At 42.3% G+C, this 12,926-nt stretch overlaps 1 protein-coding gene across 1 annotated transcript in view; it reads right to left on the reverse strand.

Moving 5' to 3' along the window:
• Window positions 1–532: 532 nt before the first annotated feature.
• LOC124594030 overlaps window positions 533–12,926 on the reverse strand; it is a 166,667-nt gene continuing 154,273 nt past the window's right edge. Inside the window, exons 3-4 of the mRNA XM_047132381.1 lie at window positions 2,699–2,861; window positions 533–561 (exon numbers count right to left, since the gene is read on the reverse strand). Coding sequence (XP_046988337.1) covers window positions 533–561; window positions 2,699–2,861 — 192 coding nt within the window. The remainder of the gene's footprint in view (window positions 562–2,698; window positions 2,862–12,926) is intronic.

Genomic DNA, 12,926 nt, shown 5'->3' on the forward strand with positions numbered 1-12,926 from the left:
AGTATACAATTTCGAAATATATATTTTGTGTAACTTATAACTGCCTCCTTTCAATGTATCCCTATATTATTTTATTTTATTTTTTAGCGATAATGAGATAACTGATGATATATATAATGCACTTATGGACGAGTTGGGCCGGGAAGATTCATTTGGAGGCCTAGATTCTGATGAAGATCCTGATTTTGTTGAAATACAGGAACCATCAGGTACAGAAGAGAGTGGAGGAGACGATGATGATACTCTTGGTAGTTCTTCCAATTCAAACATCATTCTAGGTAAGAATGTCTATAAGTGGTCTTCAGCTACACCATCTTCGAGAGATAGAACTAAACCCAGAAGTTTAGTAAGTCACCTCCCAATACCAAAGGGTCAGGCAAGGTCTATTTGTAGTCCAATTGAAGCATGGCAATTATTAGTGACAGATGAAATGCTGGACATGATTGTCACTTACACGAACGCCGAAATTACTCGCAAACTTTCTTCAATCGGAAATCCGGAAAGTTACCATAACACTACAAATACTGTAGAGCTAAGAGCTGCTCCTGGACTCTTCTATCTCTGCGGCGTAAACAAGGCTGCTCACACAAATTTAGAACTTTGGTCTCCTAAATTTGACAATGACGTGTTTCGCGTTACAATGTCACTAAGGCTATTTCAGTTTTTGACTAGTTGTCTAAAATTTTATCAGAAAGCAACCCGCATGCAAAGAAAACAAGAAGACAAATTTGCACCCATTCTAACCATCTGGACTAAATTCATTGATAACTGCAAATCCCTATAATCGCCTTTCGAATACTGTACAATAGACCAGCAGCTAATGGGCTTCCATGGCAGATGCCCATTCATGATATACATGTCTTCAAAGCCGGACAAATATGGAATTAAGATTTTGATGTTGAATGATTCCAAGACTTATTACATGCTAAACACTACTCCACACATTGGCAAGGTAGTAACAGAAAAAAATGAAGTTGTCCTATCTTATCATGTGAGAAAGTTATCAGAACCCATTCATGACACTAATAGGAATCTGACTGCTAACAACTCGTTTTCTTTAGTTCCTCTTTATCACACAATGATTGAAAACTTCGGTTTGACAATGTTGGAAACTGTAAGAAAAAATAAACCACAATCATTTTTCCGTTCTCGAAATGTCGGAGAAACATAATTTCCTTTTGATGTGAATAAGTCGCTACTGTCATATGTCCCAAAGAAGAATAAAATTGTACTCTTGCTGACAACCATGCACTACTCAAATGACATCGACAAAACAACAGGGAAACCTGAAATGATAATTTCATACAATAAAACAAAAGGTGGTAGTGACACTTTTGATCAACTGTGCAAAACTTACACCACTGCACGTGCAACAAGAAGATGAACTGTGACGGTTTTCTGTGGCATTTTGGATCAAAGTGGGATAAACGTCATGGTTCTGTTTACCCTTTCCAGCACTGGAGTAAAGAAGCCACGAAGAAAATTTCTGCATGAACTGGCATGGAACCTAATTGCGCCTCGCCTAAGGCCTAGATTGAAAATACCCTACACTATGAAGGAATGTGAAGAGAACTCTGGAAGAACTATTGGAAATAGATACTGTGGCACCAGACAGACCAGAACCTCTAACCAGCAAAGTGAGATGTTCACTGTGTTCAAGGAAAAGGGACTGAAAAACAAAAATGAGTCGCCACGCTTGCAAAAGGGCGACCTGTGATTAACATAGAGCCCTAATTTGTACCAAGTGTGCACACTGATAATAAAAATGGTGACTGATATATTACAGTTTTTCACTTGACTCTAATATACATTAGTTTCATATTTCTTATGCATTTTTGCACGAATATGCTATAATAGTAATTTTGTAAACACCCAGTGCCAAAATATCCTGTAAAAATCAAATAATCCATTATATTATATTATTTTGTACATTCAAGTTCAGACTCATGTTGAATTTATACATTAATAAAAAATATATGAAAACTCGTTTGCAGCATAGCGTTTAAGTGTAACTTATATCAAATTTGTAAATACGTATGTTACTCATTGTAATAACAAAATAAAGTCAAATAAGACATTCTGTTCCATTATATACATTCAAATATGAGGAAGTGAACATAAAGAAATATAAAACACCATTTATTAATAATACTACACACATTTTACAAATACCATGTGTTACTCATTGTTGTTGTAATAAAAAAGTCACTGCAAGTAACTACATAGTCATTTACAAAGTCCGATACAAATAAACAGTCCAATGTATATATTAATGAGCTTGAAAAACACGATATATGCTAACATTTTACTGGGGACCAGTGGATCCCAATGTGAGATGCAAGTTAATTCAAATCAAATCTGCGATGCCAGGGTAAGATACTCTCCTGCCTCTGTAATGTGAGCCGTAAGGATACAGGTCACCGTGCATTGTTGAACACAGGATGTTTACATCGCAGCGGTCTCTGTCAGGACATAATTTTCAAAGAGCTTGATACTATCGGCATCACATCACGTCTTAGTTATCCCGATCCAGAACAAAAGAAGTTATGAAACGACAGTACTTTCTGAAGAAGATCAAACTACTTCGTCGTCGTTCCTTGTCCATTAACACCATGTACGTGACAGATGGTGCTCCAAGCGCGCTACATGGTACTGCACAGGAGCAACAATGTAGTGCAGATGAATGGCGCGGACCTACCTTTGGCTGCAGCGCGCACGACGTCCAGGTAGCGCAGCGCCATGGGCAGAGGGCTGGCGAACAGGCGTAGGCGCGACCCGTCGGGCCTGGCGAGGAAGATGGCCGTGTGCAGGACCCGCAGCGTACGGGCCTCGACCGGGCTGCCGCCTCCGCGTAGAAGCACCTGAAGAGCGGAAATATTTTTGTCATCATTTACGTCTATTCATCGTCGAAAATAGCGCAGTGCTGTATATTATTCACTAGCTGAGAAACCCGACGTTGCCCCGACACTCCACATCTTCTATTAGCTTAACCCATCCCCTCCTCCTCCACCCCTCCCACTCTCTGGCCACCTCCTTCTCCACCCCTCCCTCTACAGCGAAGCTGTAGTAAGAGATAAACATTTTTCCTGCCATCTTTTTGTTCACCTCCATCTCCCCATCTCTGTCCACTTCCTCCACCCCTCTCACTGTCCTCATACCTCCTCTGCCCCTCCCTCTGCCTACCTCCTACCACCTTCCTATTTGCCCATCTCCTCCACCCGCCTTCTCTGTCTATCACCCCTTACTACCTCCATCTCAACGGAAAATTGGTGGTTTTACCCCCAACAGTAATTATTTTGAGATAGTAATATGTGTGCCAAGTTCGGCTGAAATAGATGTAGGAGATAAGGAGATGTTGAACTTACATTCAAGTCTTTTAAGGACATAATACATTTACATAACCAACTACGCTTCATGAATATTACTTTTACTTAAACTACAGGCTTTATTGGCATGTATAAAGCAATCAACATATTCTATTTAATGGAACTTCTTATAAATTTTGGTACTTATATTGTATTACATACAAGTTACAATGAATAATACTATTTTAAATATGTTTTCAAGTCCTGACTTCCATGCAGTATCGTTGTTTCTGTTGAAGCCTGTTTGTTAATGATTACACTTTGCGTTATTGTAGGAATAATAATCAGTTTTGTTGTATGTTCTCACTTTTGTGTTAGTAGTGGTTAAAAATAAATTTTATTCTGTAGTTGACATTTAATGACAGCAGTTGTGACAGATGGTCAGCGATTTTGTTATTTCTGTTGATGTTATTTGTTTACTCATTCCACTCTTTCATTCTTACTTTAATACTAATCAGTTGTGTTAAATTCTGATATTACATTAATAATGGCCAGAAACGAAATTAATTTACAGTCAAAATTTCGTGACAGCAGTAGTGCCAGACGATCAGCGATATTCTGTAGTTACATCTGCTTGTTGACAATTCTGCCAATGATGTTATTCGGTTATATTGAATGTACATTTCTCTTCTTGTGTTATTTAAGTCACATTTTCTCTTTGTTTGTATTATAGTTTATCCTGGATCTTGGTGGATAATGTCAATAAAGTTTCTGATAAATTTTTCATCTTCTAGATCAATCTCCTCGATGAGGAAATTATGATAAGAAATTATACACTTTTAATCCTCAACGAACAAACTGTCCTAAAATATAAACAGTTCATCGAAAACTTTATTGATATTATCCATCGACATCCAGGACAGACCACAACACAACCAGAGACAAAATTTAGCTTAAATATCACAACACAACAGATATCCATTCTATATAACCCAATAACATCGCTTGTAGAATTAGCTGCTGGTGAACCTTCTGGGATGTGAGGTCGTGATCCAAGAAACTCTTCTCTTCCTGATGTTTCGTCCAGGACTGCGCTGGACATCCTCAGAGGCGCTCCTCCGATGGGTCTTGCCGATTGACCGATCGGACGTCTTAGAGCGACATAAGTACTGTAGGAAAGGGGGTGTGGTCAAAGTAACTCGTGATGAGCAGAGATAATCCTTGTCAGAGGTAAAGCATAACTATCGATTATCGTCTTACCAAAGATAAAACATTCTAGCGATTTTGCAGAGCCACTGTCCATACGTCGCTAAGTTTCATTGCCTCCTCTTTCCTATTAAAATTATTCTGATGCTTATAAATTTCAAGGACTTTTCTACATAGTAGTGGATAATAATTTGACGTTGAAAATAAAATGGCTCTGAGCACTATGGGACTTAACTGCTGAGGTCATCAGTCCCCTAGAACTTAGAACCACTTAAACCTAACTAGCCTAAGGACATCACACACATCCATGCCCGAGGCAGGATTCGAACCTGCGACAGTAGCGGGCGCGCGGTTCCAGACCGTTGAAGATAAAATTTCTGTTTCAGAAAACTTTACTGTGTGGTTTCCTGACTGAAGAGCATCTCCCGCTACAACTAATTTCTCTATTTTTCCTAATCGGCAAAGACTTCTGTGCTCTTTTAGCCGCCTATTTACGCTCCTTTTGGTACTTCCAATTTAAACTTTGCCACGTGTACATGGAATTTTGTAAACACCACAAGTCGACAGAGGAGGGCGTTTATCCCTCACAGATCGGAGTACTTATTCTCTTTGTAGGCCTAAAGACCGGTCTGATGTCATGTTTCTGTAAAATCGTGCCGATCTGATGGGTTACTTTTTTAGTAAATGGAAGATAAACTGTAATTTTCGCTGTCAGGAGTGGCCGAGCGGATCTAGGCGGTACATTCTGGAACCGCACGACCGCTACGTCGTAGGTTCGAATCCTGCCTCGGGCAGTGATGTGTGAGATGTCCTTAGGTTAGTTAGGTTTAAGTAGTTCTAAGTTCTAGGGGACTGATGACCTCAGAAGTTAAGTCCCATAGTGCTCAGAGCCATTGGAACCAATCTTTTGTATTTTTCCATCGTTGTGGTTCATCCTTTTCCTTCGGTCTTCTGTCCCTTGGTCGCAAAATCCTCTTTACCTCTTTCTCTGAGTAGCCATTTTTCTCATAGGCTGTTTCAGACGTTTTATTTAAGCGTCCAGATGTTCCGATCTGCATATCCGTTCGTATGATTTTCTATTTGCATGGTGAACTGGATTTTAGGATTAATTATATTTAGATGCTCAAAGAACGCATCCAAAGCCTTTCTACCATGGGACCAAACCACAAATGTGTCGTCTACAAATCAGTAACAGCGATATGGTTTCTTATTTGCTTTGTACAGAGTCGATTGTTCAAATTTCTCCATACAGAAATTAACGATCACCGTATGAAGATGATATACTCAGTGATAAAACAAAGCAGTACGCTTTACCAGACATATCGACCCTTAGGCAATGTGTCTAAAAGCGTATTTTAAATACGACAGTATGCCATCTTAGACACTGTATAATACTTGAAACACTTGATAATGGCACTCCGAAGCCGGAATCATGATCGTGTAAATGTAACAATGCAAATAAAAAAGTCTAATGACGGTACTGACTTTAAAGAGAAACAAAAGAGTTTCTCGGACCAGGACCTCACATCCCGAAAGGTTTACGAGCAGCTCTGTCATCCGGTCGTGAAAGCCTTCATTCTATGCTTGTTGAGTTGTCAACAAGCAGATGTAATCATACAACATTGCTGACCATCTGACGTAATTGCTGTCACGAAATTTCTACTGGAAATTAATTTTGTTTTTGACCATTATCAATGAAATGTCAGAACATAACACAAAACTGATTACTACTAGAACAACAATTGAAGGATATAACCAGTAACAAATGGACAGCAAAAGAGACATGATATTGCACCGAAGTCAAGACTTGGAAATGTATGTACAATCATAATATTCTGGAGTAGCTTGCATGTAATAAATGGGTACCAAAATTTATCAGATGTTCTAATACAGATAACCTGATGATGGCTATATAGCCGAAATAGGCCTATACTTCGAATAAAAATAATATTCATAGCAGCGTAACTGGTAATATTGATATTATTATGCAACAGGCCTAGAAGATTAGAAATGACTTACGTGACATATGGACAATACAGGGTGGGTGAGAAGTCCCTGTATTCCTGTAACTCGTAATCAGTATCAAACGTTATCACGCATGTAGGTAGCTACGGTACTTCTTACTGGTGGTTGGAATCCATTTTTGGAATTCTTGTTAATATGTTTCCGAAGCTGCAGGTCGAGTATTAATTTGTAACGAAGGCAGATGTGAATGGTCATAGTTACACTATAGGAGAGTTTAGTGGAAACGACAACACACAGGGCAGGCAATGAAATAGATTTTAGGAGCGTTCCAGACAATATTTAATAGGCACCATCGGGAAAGGCAACACATCTGGATATGGAAAGAAGTGGTTTTACTTTTGTCTGTGTTAAAGACGAGCCCCGGAGTGGAAGGAAGAAGACACGGGAGGGAATATGTGCCAGAGTCTCCAATTGAGCAGTCACCTATGAAGTCAACACCTAAATAAACGTGCTACAGAACTCGGTACACCGATGCCATCAATGCGAGATCACACGCAAAAAGACCTTAACGTCAGACCTCTCCGACCGATGGTCGTAAATGAGATATCGAATACAGAGCGGAATGAGCGCGTTTTGTTAGCATATCGTGCTTATTTAACTCAATTTCAAAAAGCGGGAACCATACCTAGTTTATATTTTCAGAGGAATGTATCATTTATCGCAATTGACGTGTTAGAAATATTGTCGTTTGGGCGAAAGATAATCCTCTTTGCAAAGTCGAGTTAGGAAGCAAAGCATCTAATGTAATGACAGGAGCAGCGATGACATCACAACATTTGCTTGGACCGTACTTTTTTAAAGGTACTGTGATTGGCGCGAAGTACTGACACAAGCTACAAAAATGGTCAATACTTCATCTTGAGGAAATGGGTCTCTCAGAACGCATATGGTCGCAGCAAGACGGAGCGCCTCCTCACTACCCTCCTAACTTCCTAAATGGACACTTTCCAGGACGGTGAAGAGTGGTTCATCAGCAACACCGGCGCACTTGAAATACCCACCAAGAATACCTAACCTCAACTGAGCAGACATTATAGGGAGTCATTAAGGAGCATGTATCTGCACGTCGTTAAGCTACAAACGAAGAAGGAGGAGGAGGATATTGGTGTTTAACGTCCCGTCGACAACGAGGTCATTAGAAACGGAGCACAAGCTCGGATTAGGGAAGGATAGGGAAGGAAGTCGGCCGTGCCCTTTGAAAGGAACCATCCCGGCATTTGCCTGGAGTGATCTAGGGAAATCACGGAAAACCTAAATCAGGATGGCCGGACGCGGGATTGAACCGTCGTCCTCCCGAATGCGAGTCCAGTGTGCTAACCACTGCGCCACCTCGCTCGGTACAAACGGAGAAATGCGCGAACTTGTTGAGGATGCATTTTGCACTATAACACTGGACATGATCAAAAATGTGTCAAGAACAACATGGAGGTGCATGGAAATGTGTTTACAGCATTATGGGGTACATTCCGATATACTGAACACTTAATACGTAAGGAAGGATTTGTGTTTAAAGAAATCAGTCAGCATTCGATGCTAGTGGGTATGAAGACTTCTCGCCTACCATGTATACGCCTCATTGTCTGTTGTTTTTCGCCATACAGCTTGAGGTGTAGCGTCTTGCTTCATGCCATTTGAGATCAGAGAACGGTGAACTGAAGTGCAGTATGAGTCACGCTCTGGACAAGTGGTGTCAGATGCTAGAGTGTATGTAGTTTCTATGCAATGTGGTAGAGATCACTAGCTGACGGACACTGAGCTGCAGTCGAAATACTATCATTTTCATTTGTAGTTCTGTTTGTTTAATTCCCTAATTGTCTGTTAGTTACCATTGTAATTGTGTTTAGTTTGAGAGTGAATTAAGGTATGAATGTGAAATAATGTTTTATGTAAGGTTTTTATACTATACATTGAGGTAACTGGTCTCTTGAGGAATGTTCGAGAATAACGTGTGTGTCAGTCATTCGTACCGGGGAGTTTGTTATAAACTATTTGTTCGGTTCATGGTATTGGGGAAATGAGATTATGATTTCGGTAAATTGGTTATGTTAAGACGGAGTTCATTTTAGATTTGTGGGTTTTCAAAATTTATTTATGTTAATTTACTACTATATGGCAACGGCCTTGCCGCAGTGCATACACCGGTTCCCGTGAGATCACCGAAGTTAAGCGCTGTCGGGCGTCGTCGCCACTTGGATGGGTGACCATCCCGGCCGCCATGCGCTGTTGCCATTTTTCGGTGTGCACTCAGCCTCGTGATGCCAATTGAGGAGCTAGTTGACCGAATAGTAGCGGCTACGGCAAGAATACCATCATAACGACCGGGAGAGCGGTGTGCTGACCCCACGCACCTCCTATCTTTATCCTCCACTGGGAATGACACGGCGGTCGATGGTCCCGGTAGGCCACTCGTGACCTGAAGACGGAGTGCTTTAATTTACTATTGTGATGCAGTGGCTAATTTTGGTTGGTTCTGTATACATGCGCGGGATTTAGCGGATTTGATGCTGCTTTCCGACTGGCTGTGATGTTTCTCTGGTTATCAGAAATTAGGATATTGGCGCGTATTTTGGGAACTAGAAACTTTTTTCGTGCAGAGAGATGAGTAGAGTCGGGGCGTGGGTCTCATAGTGGTCGGACCTATTGAGAGGTGCTCCGACGAGGATAATGGCGTAAAGAGTGGAAGAGAGTTCGATTTAACCACTGTGTGAAATTGAACTATTGGTGACATTTTAAATAACTAAATTTCCCATCGCGTGTTCCTTACTCGCGAACTTGCACATTTTTCTGCGTGAGATTGTTCATAGCAACATGTGAGCGAGCTATTCTAAAAGAAACAATCCATTTGTAAATTTTCTGTGAAGGGTACCAATAATTGCGATAAACTGACAACGGTTGTGAATGATGTGTGCGTGTGGACTATTCAGACTTTCACAGCTTAGAGTAACGCTTGGTAGTAACTGCTGTACGCCAGCTTACCGTAATAGAGAGAAATTTTAAGCACTTATATACTTTCATTTAACTATTGATAACCTTCCACCGACAAAACAAATTTTAGTACGACTTGCGGTTACGAGGAACACACCCGTTGTTGTTGTTTTGGGGAAGGAGACTAGACAGCGAGGTCATCGGTCTCATCGGATAAGGGAAGGACGGGGAAGGAAGGTGGCCGTGCCCTTTGAAAGGAACCATCCCGGCATTTGCCTGGAGCGATTTAGGGAAATCACGGAAAACCTAAATCATGATGGCCGGACGCGGGATTGAACCGTCGTCCTCCCGAATGCGAGTCCAGTGTCTAACCAGAACACACCTGTTTTTCCTACAGCTTTTTCCTACTGAGAACTACATTTCAGTAAGTTCAAGGGCGGGTGCGTGTGAGAGAAGACATTCACCACAAGGTGAGCAGAACTTTATACGCAGCAGAATCTCAACGCTCCGCCGCAAATTACAAAGAAGTTGTAAAATTTATCTGTGGTATTCATCCGTGTGGCTTAATGATACGTTCAGGAACAAAGTGATGAAATCATTGGCTCGCTGCAGCGCTCATTCTCGCGACCTGGTTGACAAGTTGAGCAGCAGAAATAACAGAAAAATTGCACTCCATTCTTTTAAAAGCATTCGAAGTCAACTAAATACAGGAAATAAATACCAGCAGGTCGTTTAAGAACATTCACCCGTTCTCATCCACACCACCACCCCTACTGGCCCTTAGGAATTTTACTCCCACAGTATTTTTATACAAAAGTAGAGTTCCGTATATACCACATTTGGCTGAAATTTCTTCGGTAAACCCTGAGTTACGCTTCAATGTCACCAGATTCTCATTCCCATCCCTATGGTACGTAGATGGCTCTTAACCACACTGCGCTTCTTTCCAGATAGCAAGTGATAGGTGTATCAAGTATGGTTGAAATCTACGTGGAAGATTAGGAGGAGATGTTGAACATACGTACATACTCTGACGGAAAATAATCGCAACACCAAAAAATAATTAATATAGAGTAATGCAGTCTCGGGAATTCATTTTTCTTCATGACATATTTAAGTGATTAACATTACAAGATCACAGGTTAATTTAAGAGGGAATTAAGCCATTGCAAGTGTGAAATGCTGGTACATTAACAGGCGGTGTAACCACCAGAATGTTGAACACCTGGTGGGCTCACCACTTTTTGTTGAGTTCATGTTTGGTTATCACGTGGCCCCAGCCTTTGCAGCACCTCTTCGTGCTGTTTGTCTGTCCTCCTGCTATACTTTTTTCCCTCCTTTACGGAACATGTCTTGGGTATTTTCGAGTATACGTTCTACTGCTTCGGTAGCCCGGCATCGGAACAGCCCCTCATCTGCTTTTCCTTCTTTTATTGTTATCCTCCTTCTCTCCTTCCGCCGCTTCGGCGTTTGTGGTCTGTTCTAGTTTCTTCTTCCTCCCTCTGCGCTCTTGAGGGCCGGCTCACGCGTTTGACACGTAACAGGCGACTGGGTAAGGTGTAACCCGCAGCCCCAGGTCGACAAGTAGAGTTTGCACTTATCTCTTGGTGCAGGCAAGGCCCAGGGAAAGATGACTGCCTAAACTGTTACCTTCCTCGACAGGTAGAGTTTGCACTTATCTCTTGGTACAGGCAAGGCCCCAGGAGGGATGACTGCCTGAACTGTTACATTCCCAACTGCCAACTGGTTCCTCTGTCTGGAGTTCTCGAGGTGTGACCGAGGCGTGAACAGTCGTCTGAGGCAGGTGCGCGCCCCTCAGAGAGGGGACCCCCAGCGGAAGGTGTGCGCCGTCGAAGACGCTGACAAACAACAAGACGAAATATTTTTCGCAATGAGCCAGTCATCTTCAACTCAGTCTACGTCCCCTTACCGTAATCGGGATGAGGCAAAAGATTCAACGATCTCCAAGTTGCAACTCGGTTCCTTGTGGTGTCACTTGCCGACGTAGATCAGACTTTTGCTACAGTTAACCCATTTATTAGTCATAAAGGCGTTGATGCAAGTGCAGGTCCTGTGAAATCCTGCTCTCACTTAATTGATGGCACTTTGCTTCTGGAGATAAATTGCGATCTTCCATCCCAACAACTGCATACACCTTCGCTCCTCCATGGTTATCCTGTTTGTGTGGGGGCCGATCTTAGTTTGTATTCTTCGCCTGGTGTTATTCACACTCGGCCGCTTAATGCCTGACCGAGACAGAAATCAAACTCTACCTGTCTCATCAGGAAGTCACCGTCACCCATTGGGTAATAAAAAAGGCTGACGCAAACTTCGTGCTCACACGCACTCTCTTTCTCATATTCGATCGACTGGTGCTTCCAACGTAAATTAAGGCAGGCTAAGAAGTCATCATGGTCCGACCGTATATTCCAAACTCAGTGCATTGCTATCAGTGTCAACGTTATAACCACAATCCCACGACCTGTTAAAACACGGCCAAATGTGTTACCTGCGGTAGATACGCTCATGAGGGCGATTGCCTGCCCCTTCTCCCTGCTGCATTACTTGTTGATGACGACCATGCCGCTTCATCCCCTGAGTGTCCCGTGTATCTCGTTGAGCAGCCCATCAGGAGACCAGGGTGAAGGAAAATGTACCCTACCCAAGCTCAAAAGCTGTTGGCTAGTTGAAAGTCTTACATTTTAGCATCCGACACTTATTTTATCGCTCTCGCTATGTCTCACTCCACGAAGAACACGGCCACATAGACTTGCGACCTCAAGTTTTAGTACTGCAGTTGTGAAATTGCCTACTATCACGGTAGTGTCCCCGTCTCCTTCAGCAGTTGCGCAACAAGCCAACCCATCTTCGCCTCCGGTGGCGAAATCCCTTGCAACTCTATTTGTACGCCCGAAAGGACAAAATGAATACTCCCGCGAAACTTCTTTCATCCCTCTAGCCAACAAACGTCTGAGTCAACCGAACAAAGAAAACTATGTTCTCCATGCCCGATTCGAAGATCCTCTTCAACTGTGCCGCCGAGTGATACCCACAACAGACCGACTTCTTTTTCGCTGGTACGCACTGCCTACCATTTTTCTGCCCTGGAGTCCGCAGGCCAAGTGAGAAAGAATGCTGACGCCTCCGTCAATTACATAGAACAAGATCCTCCAGTGTCTGCACCCTGTAGCAGTGAGTCTTAAAAGGCTGGCACTTGGCAGCCTCCAAGACGATCGCCCTTTAATTGTTCCCTCCTACCCATTCCATGTGACGACTTTTCCTCAACTGAATGTCCATCGCATTAGGTCCAAAAACGTGGAATAATGGCTGTTCTTGGAGTTGCAGCGTCCAGTTGTTTTCTGTGACCACTTTGACCTCTAGAATTTCCTTCCAGACCACTAATCCCTTCCATCCAAGGACGGCATTCCATCTCTTGGGTGAGTCATGCTGCTCATTCGGGATCTA

The sequence above is a fragment of the Schistocerca americana genome, chromosome 2 (assembly GCF_021461395.2).
Source record: "Schistocerca americana isolate TAMUIC-IGC-003095 chromosome 2, iqSchAmer2.1, whole genome shotgun sequence".
NCBI lineage: Eukaryota > Metazoa > Arthropoda > Insecta > Orthoptera > Acrididae > Schistocerca > Schistocerca americana.